Source organism: Gekko japonicus, unplaced genomic scaffold (genome assembly GCF_001447785.1).
Source record: "Gekko japonicus isolate JY-2015 unplaced genomic scaffold, Gekko_japonicus_V1.1 scaffold4670, whole genome shotgun sequence".
In the NCBI taxonomy this organism is placed as follows: domain Eukaryota; kingdom Metazoa; phylum Chordata; class Lepidosauria; order Squamata; family Gekkonidae; genus Gekko; species Gekko japonicus.
In genome coordinates, this window is record NW_015159848.1 from 58,277 (window position 1) to 79,457 (window position 21,181).

The window sequence follows — 21,181 nt, forward strand, 5'->3', positions numbered from 1 at the left end:
CAAAGGAGTTCCTGCTACAAAAAAAGCCCTGGTTTTGACAACAAACAAGGTAAACAGAATAACAAGCAAAAGGTGGGTGTGGCTGGATGACCACATTTCTGGTAACATGGGGGTGCGTCCTAATGTGCTAATGAGCTGTGCTGGCAGGGGTATGGCCTAATATGCTAATGAGTTTCGGCTGTTGGGTGTGGCCTATTATGCTAATGAGTTCCTGCTGGGCTTTTTCTACAAAAAGAGCCCTGGTTACTGGAACTAAAAAGACCTGCTCACAGCCCCCCCCCCTCATTGCTCTAAGACCAGGTCCCCAGCACGGTGCCTTTTAGAAAGTGGGTGGGGCTAGGTGGCCTGTCCCCCAGCAGGGTTTCTGATTGGCTGTACAGATTGACTTCCATTTCAATGTATCTGAAGAAGTGTGTATGCCCATGAAAGCTTATGCCGTGAATAAAACTTTGTTGGTCTCAGGGCTATTTTTGGGCAGGAGCGCACAGGAACGGAGTTCCGGCTGGCTCCCAAGTTGGCCACGCCCAGCCGGAACTCATTAGCATAATAGGCCACACCCAACAGCCGAAACTCATTAGGATTGGCTACATTAGGGGTGTGTGGCCTAACATGCAAAGAAGTTCCTGCTCCAAAAAAAGCCCTGGGTTTTGACAACAAACAAGGTAAACAGAATCAGAAGCAAAAGGTGGGTGTGGCTGGATGACCACACTTCTAGTAACATGGGGGTGCAGCCTAATGTGCTGTCATGGGTGTGGCCTAATATGCTAATGAGTTTCGGCTGTTGGGTGTGGCCTATTATGCTAATGAGTTCCTGCTGGGCTTTTTCTACAAAAAGAGCCCTGGTTAGTCTTAAAGGTGTCACTGGACTCGTACTTTGTTTTGCTGCTTAAGATCAGCATGGCTCCCCACCTGAATCTATAGACTACAGCAGAGAGAGAACATTCCCTTCTTATCCCCTTTCCTCCACCCACCACCTTGTTGCTTGAAGATACTCTGTGTAAGCTCTAGATCATCATGCTTTGGCTATAACAACCAACAGTGCAGCTGTTAGCATAAGTAAGTAGTGCAGTTAGTCCTTTGTTAGTGTTACTTGTGTTTTGGTATGCATTATGACTCCACTGAACTATATGCCTTGCTTTTAATAACTTTTCTTGAATTTCATCGATAAAGCTTTTTTGCTTCATTTTCATGTGAGTTACTGGGGAGTTGACCCAAATCTATTCAGGCCAGAGTTAGGTTATGTTATGTTACTATTCCAAGGCAGGGTCAGTCTTGATACTCTTAACCCTTCTGGAATTTGTCTACGTGGCATGTCACCTTTTGAAAACTAGAAGGCAAGGATTAAAAAAAAAAGTTTGAACACAAAATCTATAGCCAGTGCGCACATGCATCACCTAAAATGTAAACATTGTATCAATTTATACACTTAAATTTCTAACCTGCCCGCAAATAATGATGGTTTAAAACAAATCTCTGAGAAATGGGTCTATTTTAGAAAACACAAGAAAAATTCAACATTGCTCCAATTACTTTTAGTAGCGGTGCATTCATCAGTAAAACCGGGAAAATATTTCAAATCCCACAATACTTTGTTAAAAACAGACATTTAACTTTTTATGGAGCAGCCCAGAAAAAAGAGTTCATTTCTGCTTTTTAAAAAAATTATTCTTTTCAGAGATCTAGCACTGGCCAAGCAACTGCTAAATCTGGTCCATGTAAATGTTTACTAGGTTCTCATGCTGTGGCCTTTCCAACATGAACATCTTTTGGCCTCTGGGTCCACATGTGGATTTTTTGTTCACGAGAACAGAGGGATAAGCAGGCTTTTCCTCATACGTTTATATGGTTTCTCTCTTGCATGCACTCTTTCATGTTTTCTGCAGTCTGAGCTAGATATGAAGGTTTTCCCACACTGGAAGCACTCGTAGGGTTTCTCCCCTGTGTGGGTTCTCATGTGTTTCGTAAGGGAGGATCTGTGACTCAAGCTTTTGCCACACTCAGAGCACTTATATGGCTTCTCTCCAGTATGAGTTCTCTGATGAGTAATAAGGTTGGATTTCAAGTTGAAGCTTTGCCCGCAGTCGGAGCACTTATACGGTTTCTCCCCTGTGTGAGTTCTCACATGTTTCGTAAGGGAGGACTTGTCGCTAAAACTTTTCTGACAAATGGAACATTTGTATGGTTTCTCACCAGTATGGATCCTCCGGTGCGTTATGAGGTTCGATTTCCAATTGAAGCTCTGCCCACAGTCCAAACAGGTGTACGGCTTCTCTCCAGTGTGTAACCTCTTGTGGTTAATGAACTGATAGCTGGTGCTGAAGCTTTTCCCACACTCAGAGCATTCGTACGGCTTCTGGCCCGTATGCTTTCTCTTGTGTATGACGAGGTCTCCTTTTTGGTTAAAGCTCTTCCCGCAGTCTGAGCATTTGTGCGGCTTCTCTCCCGTGTGAGTCCTCCGGTGCGTCAGGAGATGAGACGTCTGACTAAAGCTTTGCCCGCAGTCTAAACACTTATACGGCTTTTCCCCCGTATGGATCCTCTGGTGCTTATCGAGGATTTTTCTTTGACTGAAACTTTGTCCACACTCTATGCAAGCGTACGGCTTCTCCCCCGTGTGTATTCTCACATGAGAAACCAGATTGCCTTTCTGACAGAAGCTCTGCCCACATTCTGAGCACTGATATGGCTTCTCACCAGTGTGTATTCTTTTATGTTTAGTGAGGTAAGAGGTTGTGTTGAAGCTCTTCCCGCACTCAGAGCATCCGTACGGTTTCTCTCCAGTATGAGTTCTCTCGTGTACAATCAGGTCTGCCCGCCTATTGGCTATTTTACCACAGTACGTGCACGTGTATAGTTTATCCCCTTTTTGCATTCTCTGGTTCTGAGCTAAGTCCTGGCTTTGACAGCTCCTTCTGTATTTTGAGCCCACCTGTTTTCCCTCAGGCCTGAAGATTCCCCTTTGGAAAGTGCTTTTTTGTAAATTGTGTAAAAATGAGTGTTCTTTAATTGCCCATGGATCATTTTCCTGGCAATTTTTGGTCCCCTGTTGATTCCCAGGCATCTCCTCCATCTCATGAGCCCAGAAAGACATGCTTTTGGCTCCTTCCAAAGATACTCCACTCATGTCAGCTTGCTTTTGCCTTTCTGCTGGAAATGCCTCCTCTTCACTCTCCCACCGTTGGTCACCATCTGATGGCACAAAGAGAGAACCATGAGAGAATCTATGCCCTGTACAGGCAACCTCTGCAAAGAGTACAAAGCAAATAAACCAACGAATGTTAAAGACATCGATTTATGAGGGAAAGCGACTGGCTCAGTGAGAGAACTCCTGATTTGCATGTAGAAAATCCCAGGTCTGAACCCTGGCAACTTCTCGTTCAAAGGATCCGGGGAAGAAAGTGTTGGGAAAGACCCTTCTCTGCCTGAGATCCAAGAGAGCAGCTGCCAATCTGATTGGCTGGCACTGCGAGTGAGACCAATGATCTGGGGGCCAAAACTACAAGTGATGGGAGCAATGAATCCCCGTGGCTATTCTGGCACTTAAAAAGGTGTGCTGAAGGGGGGGGGGAGGGACAAGAGCTCCTGAGGCCACCTGCTGTGTGCCCAACCCGAATCAGGGCCTTGCAGCAATTTTTAAAGAACTACACATGCTTCTAAGACGGAGGCACTTGTAGTTTGGCCCTCAGTCAAATATATGATATCATAACGTCCCTCCTAAGTTCCATAATATTATAATTGGAATCTATCCTGATTAGGAGATAAGTTATGAACCTTTCTTTTCAGCTTCGGTGGCTAGTTGCTGTTGCTGGGGGAACATCCACACAGCTGGTGACCCTCCTACGACTGGGACCCATTCACGGTGCTGGCATTGGTCTTTAGAATCCCGTACAGGTTGGGAGCAGCATACCTCAGATGAACTTCCCAGACCCATTATGGTAAACGTCCAGGACCCTTCTTGGAGTGCCCTTGCTGTCTGAGGCGAGATGGGTGGCACGGCATCCCATCTCGGCTATGGCAACAAAACCATGAGATTCCTTCCCCGGGGAGACTATCTATATCTTCCACTAGTGGGTACAGATCTTTTTGTTTTGTTTGATGTCCCTTTATCGACTATCCTTCTTGGTTATGTTTCCAGTTGCTATTGTTGTTGTGTGTGTCTACACACACACACACACACACGGCGTCATAACGTCACTATCTGGTGACGCGCACGCCGGGGTGGGGTTCCCCCCGGGGCCCGATTCCACGGTAGCGGAAATCGGGCCTCCAAAGCGAGGGTTTACCCGCCCCCACTTGGCAGCCCTACACACATGTGTCTGTTTTAAAGTCGGTTTTAATGTTTTCTGTCTGTTGTCTTGAGGGCCCTAATTGGATGGAAAGGCAGAACAAGACTCATGGCTGTGTTGGCCTGAATTTTATCTTCATGAGTTAACTTCATTAGCCTAGCAACAGGCAACTGAGGAGATGGGCCTGTCAGTCTCCCTTGCTCCCCCCCCCCGCAATAAGATAGTACAAAAAGTCCTATCACCCCTTGTAATCTATTGAGTCATCAAGGACCGTATTTTAAAACTGGACTATAATAGTATGTGTAGGGCTTTTTTTTTTAATTTGAAAAAGAGCTGCCAGAACTCTCAAGAGGGAAATGAAGTTTTCCATCTGTATACATTGTCAAAGAGTTTTCGGAACTCTGTTCTAGTGCGTTCCCCCAGAAAAAAAAAGCCCTGAGTACATGTTTTCCTGCCTGGGTTTTTTCTCCTATTGCACTAGGACTATCTTTTCAGCATAAAATACCAAAATATTTATACACATTGACGGTCCCCAAGTTACAATGAGCTAGGCTTGCCAAGTCCCCCCTGGGGGGCGGGGAAACCCCAGCCCCAGAGGCCCGTTCCCCGCCGCCAGCGGATCGGGCCCCGGGGGGAACCCCACCCCGACATGCGCGTCACCCGGAAGTGACGCAACCACGCCGGGCATGCTGGGGGCGGGGCCACGGTCATCTGAGGGAAAACTCTATGGTTTTCCCTCGGATGGTTGTGGCCCCGCCCCCAGTGTGCCCGGCGTCATCACGTAACTTCTGGGTGACGTGCGTGCGGCGCACGCTCCAGACGCCGGACTGGAGTCCCCTGCTCCGGAGGAATTTACACTTGGCAACCCTACGATGAGCCTTTATGATGGCCCGAATGGACACTTTACCATCAGCGGTGTTAACTGGACGTCATTCAAGGATTCCCTATTCTGAAAGAATTTGCTCATGCCCCGTGGGAAGAATTGAGACCATAGCACATATCGTATTTGACTGCCCATTGAGAGCTGAAGCTAGGAAGATGTTTCTTTTGCTTTTATTTTCTCTAATTCGACAACTGAATCTAAGATTAGTTGGCTTCTTTCAGATTCTGATTGCAGTGTTCCCTTGTGTATGGCAAGCAACCCTACATGGACTGTATCTTTGTTCTGTAGTAGCCCATGTGGCTTTTAACAGTAGAATTAAAGTAAACTATTAAGTACATTTTTATCCCACCCTTCCTCCAAGGATCCCAGAGCAGCATGCATGATTCTCCCTTCTTCATTTTACCCTCACTACAACCCTGTGAGCAGGGCTATTTTTGGGCTGGCTTCAGGTTCCGGCTGGCTTCAGGTTTGACCGCGCCCACTACAGCCAAAACCTCTGCGTGCGTGGCTACAGAGGGAAGGCCTGGAGAGTGACCCCCCCGGTGACTCCGAGGCGGGCGGGCCAGGGGGGGCCCCTGGAAGGATCAGGGAAGCAATTAAATGCCTCCCCGTGCCTTCCCTGGCCTGTCCAAGGGCTGGCTTGCCCAGGCTCCCTGCAGCTGCAGGGCACCCAGGCAAGCCAAGGGAAGGCATGGGAGTGTGGTTTAATATGCTAATGATATGCACTATCAGAGTGTGGCCTAATATGTTAACGAGTTTCTGCTGTTGGGTGTGACCTATTATGCTAATGAATTCTTGCTGGGCTTTTTCTACAAAAAAAGCCCTGCCTGTGAGGAAGTTTAGGCTGACAGAGAGTGTGTGACTGGCTGAAGGTCACTCAATAAGCCAGTTAACATGGCTGAGCCCAGATTTGCTCCAGGTTTCCCAGACTTTCACTAGACACTCTTACCGGTTCACCACACTGGTCAATTTAGGGCAGTGAGTGTGTTATGTGTATTATACATGTGTCTATGCATAAGCAGTGAGAACTGGTGGATGAGGTGAGAAGTTACTGAACCCTTCTTGTTGACTGCTCGGCAAATCCAGTTCTGTGGTTTTCTCCCATAGATACAATTTGATTTCCCCACCCACCCCAACCTAGGCACCAAGTCCAGGAAAAAACTGACTGTGAGAAAAAAAATGATGGTGGGGTGGGGAGTCACAGAAAGGGGCATACACTCCCCAACCCTCTGTATTAAAAGTCCTTACCCCCACCTTCCATTAGCATCAGCTACCAGCAGTGTTCCCTCTAAGCTAAGTTAGTGTGAGCTAGCTCACAGTTTTTTAGCCTCCGGCTGGCACATTTTTGTCTTAGGTCAGGAAGGAGGGCTCCAGAGCAAACAAATTGATGCAGTAGCCAAATCGCTCGCTCACAACTTTAATGCCAGGAGCTCACAAAAAAGAATTCTTGCTCACAGGACTCCACAGCTTAGAGGGAACATTGGCTACCAGGTCTGAATTTTGAAGACATAAACTTGCTGGCAGAACATTTAGCTCAGCCCTCATAAAATGTTTCTTCAGGGGACTAGAATCTATGAGTAAGATAGAGCCAGGACCGAAAGAAGCAGATAGAGATTTGCTGAAGCCACACAAAAACCTCTCCAACATCCAAGGATCCGCACTGTGACCATGACCCTTACCCAGCAAGATGGCCTCCAGGAGACCCTCCTTTTTGACTGTCTGCATCTTCACCATGCCTGATGACTCCTGCTTTGCCTTAGAAGAATCAGATTGTGGCATCTAAAACACAAAAGGGTGGGGTGCAAATTTAGAAACACTGAGTGGATGCTTATAGTTAGAGCCAGTACCAAGGAGGGGCAGACTGGAGAGAACTCGGTTTAGATCTCTGCTTAGCCAAGATGTTTACCGGTTGTGCTTGGGCCAGTTACCCTCTTTCAGCGTAACCTACCTTTCAGGGTTGTTGTGGGGATAAAATGGGAACCTCTCTGTGGGAAGAGTAGGACAAGCATAGACAGAGAGCCCTGATCTTCCTCAAACATAGCTCTACAATAAATAAATAGCGACACGTGATTCAAGTTTGGGTTATGTCAAAACCTTATGAAGTGGCTGGGTGGGCGAGCGATTTAAAACACAGGATGGAAATTGTGTTTTTTCGCTGGCTGGGGTTGCTATGGGTCATACAGTGTTCCCTCTAAGCTGAGTTAGTGTGAGTTAGCTCACAGTTTTTTAGCCTCTGGCTCACACATTTTTGACTCAGCTCAGGAAAGGATGGCTCCAGAGCAAACTAATGTAGGCAGTAGCCGAATCGCTCGCTCACAACTTTAATGTCAGTAGCTCGCAAAGTAGAATTTTTGCTCACAGGACTCCACAGCTTAGAGGGAACATTGGTCATGGAGACCCACAGGAAGAAAACAGCCCTGTGCCACCACCTGAGTGAAGGTTTTCAGACCACCTTCCCTAACCTTGCCCTGCATTGTCAGAGGCAAGAAAGAAAAATCCAGATTTCAGGGTCAGACGTTTTCAGTGTGTTTATCTCTGGCTTCAACCATTTGTGACAAAGTTTTCGGAGCCGGTTAAATACCTCTTGGGCCTCATCGGCCTCTTGGTGCCAGCACCGCATCTCCAAGCTGATGGCGTTTTCCTCATGTACAGTCTCTTCCTTCGTGTTCACAGAAGAAGCCATGCTTCTGTAGGCCTCACAGTCCTCTCCACCAATATCTGGCAGGGTATGGATAACACGACTTGCCCTGTGCTTTTGGCTCATGTCAGCTGCTCTCCTGAAGGAGGGCTGAGATTCCTGAGTGGCCTCTCCTGACAAGGGGTCAAACAGTTCTAGAATGGTCCTTGGCGAGTGAGAGGCCTGTGTTTTCAGAAATGCCTGCCACTGGGCTTCCCATCTCTGTGGCAGTCCATTGTCAGTCTCTGGTTTGATTCGCTGTGGATCCACCCTGTTCAGATCCTTGGTGATGGCTCCATTTTGGACAAGATGAAGGCCTCCTTCTCCTGCCTCTGTTCTCTTTTCAGCTTCAGGTCCTGCTGGATCCGGCCCTTCCATTTTTAGCCCTGGGCAGCAGCTCCGGGACTGGAAACGATATCCTGTGTTGAGAAAAGCATCCTGATTCACTTTGAGGCAAAAATTTCCATTCTACAGTTCAATTATTTGTTAGCAACTCTCTCACTATCTGCTTCCATGATAAAGATTAACTGAAGGTCAAACTAGATGTCACATCTTGTCTTGTTCTTCTCTCAGGGGGGGGAGTGAAAAAAAAAGTTCTCAATCTGTCATATTTTTAAGTGTACTACATGAGGTCTATGTTCCTCTTTAATTTCCTTCTCCCCCCCACCCGAACGTACCAACCTCCCTCAGCCTTTCCTTTCATGTTCTGTGTTCACATCTTGTCTTGTTCTCTCAGGGGTTAATCTCAATCTGTCATATTTTTAAGTGTACTACATGAGGTCTATGTAATTTCCTTCTCCCACCCACCTGAACGTACCAACTTCCCTCAGCCTTTCCTTTCATGTTCTGTGTTCAAATGCCCTTACCGTCTTGACAGTTCTTTTTAACTGGTCAACCCCCTTTCTCAACTGTGATGGCCAAAATGGAAAATGTGAAACTAGCACTCTGGTGGCACCAAGTCTAGTACCATTGTGGGAGAGAAGGCAAGCCCTGTGCTAACTGTGGCTGCCATAGAAACCAGAGAACCCCCAAGGAAAGATCAGTTAAAAGAGACACCAACAGGAAAGTAAGATTGACTGAGGAGAAAATGGGGGCCTACATTCAGGCAAAACACTGAAAATGGGTGCAGTCTCTTACTGCCACTTCTGTGGAAAAGAGTAAGAGTCCAGTAGTACCTTAAAGATTAACAAAGTTTGTGGCAGGGCATGAGCTTTCATGAGTCACTGCTCACCTTCTTCAGAGACCTGCTGTATACAGAATTTAGAGTTGCCAAATCTATCTGCTATCCATCTTGATCTTCTCTGTGGAGAACAACAAGGCTGTGGCTCAATGGCAGAGCATCTGCTTGGCTGGCAGAAGTTCCCAGGTTCAATGCCCAGTATCTCCACTTAAGGATCAGGTAGTAGGTGATGTGAAAGATCTCTGCCTGAGATGAACCAAGGATCTGATTCAGTATAAGGCAGCTTCATGTGTTCAAATTCACTTTATTGTTTATATTCTTTTAATGGCATAAACCATCTTGAGCCCACATTTTGTGAGGAAAGGTGGTCTAGGAATCTTTAAATAAATCAATTAATTAATAAACAGAGCTGGAATAAAATGAAGGAGAGGAGAATGAGGGACAGGATCCCCAATGGGGAGAAAGGCAGGATATAAATGAAGTAAGTAAATAAATATTATTTAGTATGCTTTTTAAAAGCATGTTTTACAATCTTTTATCACCATAGGTTCCAGAGGCCTGATTACACCTGACGTCATGCAGGCCAGGAGACCTTTCACACAGTAAACTCTAGTTGCCAAATGCACTGAAAGTAGATTGAAAGTGCATTATTTAGTTTATGTGAAAGAACTATTTAGTCTCCCACCCCCATGTGCCTTGTTTACGGCTGCTGTTGGGACAGAACTTATAATTTCAAGATAGTGCCTTCTTGTATAAGTCTACTGTGTTAATTTGAAGACCTTCCCTAAGGTTGAATAAGCCAGCTCTGGTTAGGGAAATTCCTGGAGCCTTGAGGGCAGTGCCTAGGAAGACAGCTCAGCAGGGATGTGATGCCACAGAGTCCACCCTCCAAAGCTGCCATTTCCTCCAGGGGATACCGATCTCTGTAGTCTGGATGCCCATAGTGCCACTTAAAAAAAGACTGCCATTCCAGTCAGAAAGCTCCTTGTCTGGTTTAGGCAATGGAACTACCAGAGACAGAAAAGATGACTATGCTGGATTAGAACAAAAAAGTGCAGTGGGGAATGGTGGCGGAAAGTGCTGTCAAGTCACAGCTGGATCTCTGTAGTCTGGATGTCTAAAGTGTCAGTCAGAAAGCTCATTGTCTTGTTTAGGCAATGGAACGACCAGAGACAGAAAACATGACTATGTTTCATTAGAACAAAAACGTGCAGTGGGGAATGGTGGCGGAGAGTGCTGTCAAGTCACAGCCAACTCACAGCAACCCTGCAGGTAGGGTTGCAAGATCCGGGTTGGGAAACCCCTGGAGATTTCCGAATAGAGCCTGGGGAGGACAGGGACCTCAGCTGGGGTACAGTGCCACAGAGTCCACCCTCCGAAGCCTCCATAGTCTCCTGGGGAACTGATCTCTGTAGTCTGTAGATTTTGTTTATTTATTTATTGTTTCTATTTGTATCCCGCCTTGCCGGACACGCTGGCTCCAGGCAGCTAACAAGATCCAAATATCATTGCTCCAGGGAATCCCCCAGGTTCCACCAGGAGACTGGCATCCCCACTTGCAGGGTGGTTTGCCATTGTCTGCCTCCGTGTCACGACTCTGGTATTCCTTGGAGGTCTCCCATTCAAATACCAGCCAAGGCTGACCCTGCTTAGCTTAGCTTCCAAGATCTGGCTAGCCTGGGCTATCCAGGTCAGGGCTATGGTGGGGAAACAGGAGGCATGAAAGGGGGAAATCAAATGGGGGCTGAACAGAAGAGCACCTAGGATAAGCAATACCATGTCCGGGTTGACAGAAGTGAAAGCTCTGATAACAAGCTCCTTGCAGTGGCTTGCACATCTGCTTACTGTCATGTTACCATAAAGGTATGCCTGTTTCAGGAGCGCCACTGGAAAGCCTTCCACGTGTGCACGTGTCAATGGCTCTCTGTTGCAAAGTCGTGCATCCTCCCTTTGTCCCCACCACTAATGCATACTAATCTCAACACGCTCCTTTCCAGCCCCCGTATTTTTAAAGCATGGAGCTCTGCAGTCCCGGTCTGGGTGAAAACGGGTGTGCGGGACAAATCCTGCTGTTCCACAGGCGTTCCTGATCTGGAGGACAGCTCCGGGCTGGCTCCCCGCCCCGCCCCCCCGGGTGAAATCTTGCTCCTGCTGCAAGCCGCATTTTCCTGCCCTCCTAGATCAACGACCTTTCTCTGGTTCCTCCCTGTCGATCGCCACGTCTCCGTTTTAAAAAAAAACGCACCAAAAACACCTCTTCCCGGTTTACCTCGCGGAGACGCTGCAGTCCTTGGGAGGCTGCAAAGCCAAAGTTTCCGGTCAATCCCAAAGGCTGCCTCTGCCCAAAGCCATGCAGAAAGACAGGAAAAGGAAGCCCCTGCTCGTTGCCTCTCTAGGCACAACAGCTTCGTCTGGTTAACCCATTCCCGTGTTCATTCCAAACCCACCCCCCTCCAATGTGGGATTATTTTGCCTATCTGGTCCTGAACGGAAGAGGGAGCAAGTTGACGGTCCTTTGTTCCTTTTTCTTAAAAATTTTTTTTTAATCTGGTGCATGTGTGTAGGCTTGCCATCCTCCAGGTAGGATCTGGAAATCTCCTGGAATTGCAATTGATCTTCAGACTAGGGTTACCAGATGTCCTCTTTGGTTTTTTTTGGTGTCGGTCTTCATTTGGGCTCTTAAAAAAACCCCGATGAAAATGCCCTCTTTTTGGGTTGGGAGGCTGAGCGTGTTTTGCCCTATAGTCCCCCCAATGGAGGCAAGCTTCGGCTTAAATAGTAGGGGTATTTAAAATGAGATTTGTCATAGTGATCAGTTGTTTGAAGTAGTCAGTCGGGAAATATGCTCTCTTTTTTGCTTTCCAAACAGCGTTCCGTGCGCCTTGGTGTTAAGTCATGCCGGCCACATGACCACGGAAACGTCTTCGGACAGCGCTGGCTCTTCGGCTTTTAAAGGGAGATGAGCATCGCAACCCTAGAGTAGGACTCGACTGGCTTTCGAGCAAGGGAACCTTTACCTTTACTTTTTAAGCCTAGTGACAACAAGAGAGATCAATTCTCTTGGAGCAAAAATTGGCGGTTATGGCATTATACTCCACTGAGGCCCCTCCCCTCCTCAGGCTCCATCCCCAAATCTCCAGGAATTTACCAACCCAGAGCTGGCAACTCAAAATTTTTTTCCAAGTCAGCTAACAATAATTTAGAAAAGACACCTTACAAAATAAAGCAAACGACATCAAATGATTTAAAAGCAGGAAAGCTGGACAGAGCTGGAAAATGTCAGCACCACACAAAGGGGCATGTTAAAGCAAATGAAGGCACTGCAAAAACTCTAGGAAACAATGGCGATTTTGTCATTGCCTTAGCACCAGCTGGGAGGGATGGGGTTGAATTTTGTAGTGCCACAATATCAGAAAAGGCTCTGCCCCTTATAGCCACCCCACTGTACTTCAAGTAGTGTGCGATGAGAGGGATTTTCTGACTGAACCTGTTACCACAGAATGAGCATTCCTTCAGTTTCTCTCCTGTGGAGATTCTCCTGTGTTTGATCCGGATTCCCATAGTATAGGACGCTCTTGCCACACTATGGGCATATCATGACTGTTCCTCTCCTGTGATTAACTAGGCTTGCTTTCTATAGGAAGCTTTTGTCACTCGAATGTCCATTTTGTTTCTCTCCTGTGTGGATTTTTGTGTGTTCAGAAGATCACAGTGTTTGTCACTCTGTGAGCATTTCTGTGGATCATCTCCATTGTGGGTTCTCTCATGGATAACAAAATGAGATCTCCGAGATCTCTGGCTTTGTCTTTTAGCTCCTAGAAGATTGAGAGCAATTTGTAGGGAGAGGAAATAGGAATTTCTAGGCTTGCTGGATCTCAGTATGGTGTGATAAACACTCACATATAATCTGGTAAGACAACATAGCAGAGACACCAAAAACTTAGTAAAAGGTAAAGGTTTCCCTTGCTTGAAAGCCAGTCGAATCCGACTCTAGGGGGCGGTGCTCATCTCCATTTCCAAGTTGAAGAGCTAGTGCTGTCCGAAGACTTCTCCGTGGTAATGTGGCCGACGTGACTAAAGGCCAAGGCGCACAGAACACTGTTATCTTCCCACTGAAGCGATACCTATTTATCTACTTGCAATTTCGAACTGCTAGGTTGGCAGGAGCTGGGGCCTGAGACAGGAGCTCACTCCGTTATGCGGCACTTGGGTCTCGAACTGCCGAACTACAGACCTTCCACTCTGCAGTTCAGCGTCTTAACCTCTGAGCCACCAAAAACTTAGGTGCAGTCTTACTCTTCCTATTGTGTGAACTGGACAGAATCGCCTAGAGATCAATTGTAAAAGCAGGAGATCTCCAGCCATCACCTGGAAGCTGGCAAGCCTATATTACTGGTCTTCTGGTACCCATTTCCAGCAGGCCTGAAGGAAAATGTCCCTTTTTGTATAGAAATGTGTGGAGATGAGCAGTTTAAGCTTTTTGTGGCAAGGAGGTAAATAACATTCCATGACACCTCTATTAAAGAAATAGGACATTCCCCACCACCACCGGTCTGTCGGCAACCCTATTGCCTGTGCATGAACATTAAAGAGACATACAGCACACAGCTGACCATATTATTCACTGTTGGCAAGGCTTATTTGGGGATTACATGTGTGGGGATGACAGAAGCTAAACTCTGTCCCCTCCTCCTTACCTTGACTGTACCCTGTTGCTTTATGGATTTTTCTTCCAGCCTGATTCCAACACCAAAATGAGGAGGAAGGGAAGAAAGCACCATAAAGGGACAACTTAGGGTGGGGAGGGGGCAGGGTTTAGCTCCACTCACCCACACATCGCTTTTGGTAACACCTGGCTTTAGGCCTTAATGGGTGGATGTGTACAAATCTGCATTGATACCCAACCTTACATCTACTTTGGTCTAAAGTCCAATGTGGGTACCTCAGAACACCTCCAGGATCCTTTGCAACATCGCCAGGTTGGCAAACGTATCCATGTGGAAATAGAAAAGAGCAAGAGTCCAGCAGCACCTTGAAGACTAACAAAATTTGTGGCAGGATAGGAGCTTTTGTGAGTCACTGCTTCCTTCTTCTTAAGAAGTTAACAGTGACTCATGAAAGCTCCTTTTGTTGTTGTTGTTCAGTCGCACAGTGGAGTCAGACTCTTCGGGACCCCATGGACCACATCACGCCAGGCCCTCCTGTCCTCCGAAGTTTGCTCAACTTCATGTTCTTTGCATCAATGACACTAACCATCTCATCTTTTGCCCTCCCCTTCTTCTTTTATCTTCAGTCTTTCCCAGCATCAGGGGCTTCTCCAGCGAGTGCCACCTTCTCATTTGGTGGCCAAAGTATTTGAGCTTCAGCTTCAATACTACCTTCAATGCTACCCTGCCACAAATTTTGTTAGTCTTGGAGGTGCTACTGGACTCTTCCTCTTTTCTACTGCTACAAACAGACAGACACGGCTACCTATCTTGATCTATGTGGAAAGATATTTGAAATACCTTCAATGCTACCCTGCCACAAATTTTGTTAGTCTTGAAGGTGCTACTGGACTCTTTTTTACTGCTACAAACAGACAGACACGGCTACCTATCTTGATCTATGTGGAAAGATATTTGAAAACCATCTTCCTTGTAGATTTACAGTAGTTACTCTAATACAAGACTAGGGTGTTCCCCCCCCCCCACAGCTATGCCATCCAAAAAAAGAGGGGGAGGTGTCTTACATTCACATAAAAGAGCAAGATTTGAATTTAGTAACACCATAGAAGAAGAAGAAGAAGAGATTGGATTTATACCCCGCCCTTCACTCGGAGTCTCAGAGCGGCTTACAAACTCCTTTCCCTTCCCCTCCCCACAACAGACACCCTGTGAGGTGGGTGGGGCTGAGAGAGCTCTGACACAAACTGCTCTTTTTCAAGGACAGCTGTGCCAGAGCTTGTGACTGACCCAAGGTCCCATCAGCAGGTGCAAGTGGAGGAGTGGGGAATCAAACCCGGTTCTCCCAGATTAGAGTCCACCGCTCTTAACCACTAAACCAATAAGATTTTTAGGGTATAAGCTTTTGAGAGTCAATGCTCCCTTTGTCAGGTTTGACTCTCAAAGGTTACACCCTGGAAAATCTTGTTGGTCTTTAAGTTGTTGCTGGACCTGAACCTTGCTCTTCTATGGCAGACCAACCTGGCTACTCACTGGAAACCATTTGCATACAAGTTATTGTTATGCTGAATCACAGTTTTGTTCACATATAACATTTTAAAGAGGGTTGTCTTACAGTCAGAGTTGTCGTCAAGTAAATACAGTGTAATATCACGTCTCTGTAAGACTGCCCAGCTGTTTTGTATGGAAAGGGGAAGCACGTTCTTGTGAGCAGATGGAAAAATGATACATGGGGGGGAAATCAGACGAGTATAACCCGTAGGAACTTGACGTCTCAGACTGCTGAACTGGCTTCCTCCTTTTGGGTGTTTAATCTTGCATTATTAAGGATTTGCTGCCCTTCTGCTGGAAGATTGCCATTCTCTGAATAAAATCTTGGTTCTCGTCACCCTTGAACTTCATGTTCAGAGTCTATTCTCTTGCCATTCTCTGAATAAAATCTTGTTTCTCGTCACCCTTGAACTTCACGTTCAGAGTCTGTTCTCTTCCCATCTCTCTGTCTTCCTTCACTTTCTGTTTGACTGTGCGAAATCCTAGGAAGTGCTGGCAATCTGGAACCATACAGATCGGTACTGTTGGCCAGGTTGTAGGTTGAAGCACATTAGTGTGTGGGAAGAAATAATTAAGCAACCAAAAGCTCCTGCAAGCCCAAAGTACCATCCTATGAAGGTTGAGGTGGCCTGCTACATCTCTGCATGATTTACTGCTCTGACTTGGCCTCCTTCCAATCAGCCCCCATTGAAGGTGAGTCATTCTGCCCCATCTCTGTGACTGTGACATTCTATTTCTCCTGATCCAGGAAAATTATTCGTTCCCCGGCAATGCTCCCTCTAAGTTGTGGAGTCTTGTGAGCAAAAATTCAACTTTGTGAGCTACTGGCATTAAAGTTGTGAGCAAGCGATTTGGCTGCTGCATAAATCAGTTTGCTGTGGAGCATGTGAATTCCTTTTATTCTGCTGCTGGCTGCCATTTTAGATTTCTTTAAATATTGGTTTTGTAGTACTATCCTGTTCTAATTTTACACTGTGGGCTGGCATTTCATTGACCAAAATCTTCCCAAATAAACAAATCTGGTAGGCTTAACCTACCATTCACTGCACTGAATAGTAATAGGAGTAAAGCTGATGACTGACACATGGCCCGCAGTGAGTGAGAGGAGGTACTGAACCTTCGGATGAGGACAGCAACGGGGGCATCCTTTGGCACTCTCACACGTCCCCATCCCTCATAACCCCTCCCCCTAGGGAGGCTGGGGAGTTGGAATCCCGTCATCTTATATATATTGCGCTTTTGCCATCCCGTATATGCTGTTTTTATGTATTGGTATTTGTTGGGCTGTTTTAACTTAATTTTAATTTGAGATTTGTATATTATTTTGTTGTAAGCTGCCCTGAGCCCTACTCAAGGGGAAGGGCGGCCTAGCAAATCTAATTTAATAAATGAATAAATAAATAAATAAGTATCGCTGTTCAGGAGCTGAATGTTACAAGAAAGGTGAGATAGAGACCAACAGACAGAAAGGGTTGAAAGGGGAGGCAGTAAAGCAGTTTGTTTGGGAGAAAGGGCTATACTGGAGTGAGCGAAAGAATGGTGAGGGGAAAGAACCCATTGATCAGGGGTCATTTCCTGCAGGAGCACACAGGAGCGGAGCCCTGGCAGTAGAGACCCCAGGGGGCAGGCACATGCAACAAGCCCCACCCCCTGCTCCCAGCAGCCCTCAGTCAGAGCAAGAAGCAGCCAGGTAAGCTGCAGAGCTCCCCCCGCCCCCCCCCTGGTCCAAACCAGTCCAGTGGCACCTTTGAGGCCAAGTTTTATTCAGGTACAACCTCTCCCTCCTCTGTGAGGACAGATCTGCATGCCCCCCCCCCAATAGCTAGCAATCCAAAACAGTCCAGTGGAGCCCGAGCGGTGGGTGTTGCCTTCTGACACACTTCCAGTGATGTCAGGGGGTGTGGCACATGCAAATAAGTTATGCTAATGAGTTATGCTAATGAGCTCCTGCACCTCTTTTTCTAGGAAATGACCCCCACCAATGATTACCTGAAGTGTGCGTGCACATGGAAGCTTATACCCAAAATTAAGCTTCGTTGGTCTTAAAGGTGCCCCACTGGACTCACACTTCGTTCTGCTGCTTCAGACCAACACAGCTGCCCACCTGGATTGACCCATGATAAACAGTGAGAGAGAAAAAGCCTGTGAGAGACACGTCATTTTGTTCATGGGTTTATTTAACACATTTCTTCACGCTGCCCTTCTGCCCCCCCAGGTGTTCAAGGTAGTTCGCAGCAACGTAACAGAAGTGAATAATAACTAAAACCCAAGTGCAACTACCGTTCAGAACAGTCTAAACATTCGCAACTAAAACAGCAAGTAAAACAACAGCACACGAAGAAAAAAGTCAGGAACCCACACGACAAGCCGAAATCAAAACAAAGAGGAGCTGGGTGGGCCGGAGGCCAGGAGGGATGGGAACAATCTACTTCAGACACAAACAGCACAGATTTTGCCTGGTGCCAGGAGAGCACACCAGAACAGCCCTGCTGGGACAGGCCAAAGGTCCATCTAGTCTAGCACCTTGTCCTCCACAGTGGCCAACGCCATAGGATTCGGAAGCCCAAGAGCCAGGCACGAACCCAACAGCCCTCCCTTGTTATTTGCCCCCAAGCAACTCGTATTCACAGCCTCTCCACATGGAAGTCCTACACTGCCATCACAGCAAATAGCCGTCAAGGGGTGGGAATTTGTTGAGTCCCTTTCCGCCACCCCCACCCCCAAGTCATCTAAGCTAGCGGGCCATCACAACGTCAACTAGGCTGCACGTTCCACACATCAATTATGAGTTGCGTTAAAGAGGTTCTTCGAAGACAGCACCTGGCAAACGTCTCTCGGGAGGGAGTTCTGCCACACGAGGCATCACCACAGAAAACGTTCTTTGTCCAGTCAACACTGGCTAACCTCCAAAAGATGGGGGGATGGGAAAAAAGGCCTCCGAGGACCATCTCAGTTGGTTGGTGGAGACAGTCTCTCAAATACCCCAGTCCCATTTCACATCTGAAAGGTCAACACCAGCACTCTGAATTGTGCCCAGGATCAAACTGGGATCCAACAAAGATCTTGGGTGCACAAGGTAAATCGCAGCGAGTCCCTAACAACCTGTCGGCCATCAATCTGGAGCAGTGCACTTCCTACTCAGACAGACTGGCGAAGTGCTGACATTATTTCCATTTCCAGTCCCTTTTTATTTCCTAAGGCCTTGATAGATGGGATCTGTTTGTCGGCTGCTTTTCCCACACTGGATTGCTCTCTGGTTTTCTGCAACTGTTTCCACAGATTTCACTTCTTCTCTTTGGCCTTTTGCTTGTTTGTTCAATTAGGCGCTTTGGAGACTTTTCTCAAAGCGGAAAAGCAGCCTGTATTTATTTATTTTTTTAAATAGCTGATTTATTTTATTTTAAGTCTCTATTGAGAGCCAACCCTGTCTGGACGTCTTTGCAAGCTCTGAGTGCTTAAGGGTTTTCTCTGTTCTGCGCGTGGACCCTCTGGTGACCCATCAGGTGTGCACGACGATTGAACCTCTTCCCACATTCCGCACAGGCGTACGGTTTCTCTCCCGTGTGGATCCTCTGGTGGCTGATCAGGTTTGTGCTGCGATTGAACTTCTTCCCGCAGTCGGCGCATTCGAAGGGCTTCTCCCCGGTGTGGATCCTCTGATGCGTCTTCAGGCTTGATTTGCGGCAAAAGCTCTCGCCACAGTCCAAACATGGGTACAGCTCCCGGGCAGAGTGAATATTCTGATGCCGGATGAAGTGCTTGCTCCGGCTGAAACACTCCCCGCAGTCTGGGCATTTGTATGGCTTCTCTCCGGTGTGGTTCTTCTGATGCCGGATGTAGGTCGACTTATCACAGAAGCTCTTGCTGCAGTGCAGACAGCGGTACGGTTTCTCGCCCGTGTGGCTCCTCTGATGGGTAATGAGGTGATGGCTCTGGCTGAAGCTCTTACCACACATGGTGCATTTGTAAGGGTTATCTCCCGTGTGCAGCCTCTCGTGCCTCACCAGGCTGGACTTGTCGCAGAAGCGTTTGTTGCAGGCCGAGCAGGCGTAGGGTTTCTCCCCCGTGTGGATCCTCTGGTGTGAAATGAGGTTGGAACTTCGGCCGAAGCCCTTCCCACAGTCCAGGCACTTGAATGGTTTCTCTCCTGTGTGGATCCTGCTGTGGCTGTTGAGCTGCGAGCTCTGGCGGAAGCTCTTGCCGCAGTGCGAACACTCATAGGGCTTCTCCCCACTGTGGATCCTCGAATGTACAACATAGCCGGACTTGGAAACAAACGCTTTCCCGCAGTCTGCGCACTCATAGAGTTTCTCTCCCGGCTGGGTTCGCGGATGCCGAATCATGAGCGGTTTGTCTTGGAACAAATTCTCCCCTAATTTCTTAGCCTTTTTCTTCTCTCTGTGCATGGCTTGCTGGATGGCCATTTCGTAAAGGCTTCCAGCCTGGGAGATGAAGGAGTTACTCCTTTGCTCCTCGTTTCCCTGAAATCTCTTTGGCTCTGGTTGTTTGGAAAGGTCTTCCAAGTCCTGAATGCTTCCTCTTTCCGAGGACATCCCGATGTTCTCAGCTGGCTTCCAAGCACCTGCAGGAATAAGAACATCAGAACATAAGAGAAGCCAATGTTGGATCAGGCCAATGGACAAAAAATGGAAAAGGGGAAAACACTGAACCTAAAACCTAGAATTCAGAACCTAAAAAGGTTAGTCAAGAATAGAAGAGGGCCAACTCTAAAAATCTAATTATGAAACATAAAGAAATATACATATATTTATTGAACACAAATTAAAATAAAAAATAAGGGCCCATTCATACCTCATATACAAATATAAAAATACAAAAATACAAAGGCTGATAAAATAGACCTAACGCGTTTCGGCCTTCACAGGCCTTCCTCAGAGGTCTAATACAAATAGAACATGTTGGCTAATATGTAAAAATATATACAGAATACGGAATAAAGACCAGAAAACAATTGTTTCAAAGTTTAACCACTGGACAAAAATACAAATGAAACCTCCAGTGCAATCACATGTCCAGTAGTACTTCTCTCTGGTCAACTATATATTCTCCTGAGATTGTATAGAGCCAAATGTTCCCAATGTAGGAACATTGGGGCCAGGACACTAGAAGCCCCCCCCCCCGCACCAAGAATACAGAACATCACTTGCCCCAGACTGAGAGTTCCTATATATACCTTGTGGCTAATAGCCACTGAGGGACCTCAGCTCATAAGACTCTGTAGGAGGAAGAGAGAGTCCCATTACGCAGGGGGTACCAGGTTCATTTCCCGGCACCTCCAGTTACAGGGTCTCAGGTTACAAGTCTTGAGTAAGAACTCTCCCTCTGATGGAGACCCTGAAGATAATAAGAGGATGCCCTGCTGGATCAGACCAGGGGTCCATCTAGTCCAGCATCCTGTTTCACACAGTGGCCAGCCAGCTGACCTGGAGGGCCAACAAACAGGGCATGAGCTTCCCATACTGCAATGTGCTGTCAACGGCAGTCTCTCAAAAGGACAGGACAACTCACTAGGTAAGAGCTCACTCGGTGTGCTCTTCTTGAATCTAGTAATCAACTGATATAAACGACAGCAGGGAGGCAGAAGGGGCTCACCACAGAGCTGTTGATCCATGCTTATACCGTCCTTAGCTGTCACTGCATGTTCACAGGAGACCTTAACCCATACTACTGTATCAATATCACTGGGTGCAGGGAGAACCAGCCAGACTCTTTCCAAGCTGGGCTTCCTGCTTGTTTTACTTTACCTCATTTATTGCCCACCTTTGTCACTGAGACTCAAGGGAATTACGTGAGCTAAAAAAGCCAACATGGAAAAGAAGTTGGCAGGAGCGGCCAGGGTGCCTTCCAAGGTTCCCTCTAAGCTGTGGGGTCAGGTGAGCAAAAATTCTACTTTGTGAGCTACTGGCATTAAAATTGTGA

General features: G+C 47.0%; 1 protein-coding gene across 1 annotated transcript; it reads right to left on the bottom strand.

The window, feature by feature from the left end:
* Positions 1–1,544: 1,544 nt before the first annotated feature.
* LOC107107657 (zinc finger protein 665-like) lies at positions 1,545–19,670 on the bottom strand. The gene is made up of 5 exons (XM_015407959.1): positions 18,727–19,670; positions 16,279–16,358; positions 7,751–8,012; positions 6,849–6,948; positions 1,545–3,189 (listed from the first exon to the last, which is right to left on the bottom strand). Exons 1-5 carry the CDS (start codon positions 19,663–19,665, stop codon positions 1,799–1,801), a joined length of 2,772 nt encoding a protein of 923 aa, XP_015263445.1. The 5' UTR covers positions 19,666–19,670; the 3' UTR covers positions 1,545–1,798.
* Positions 19,671–21,181: the final 1,511 nt, after the last annotated feature.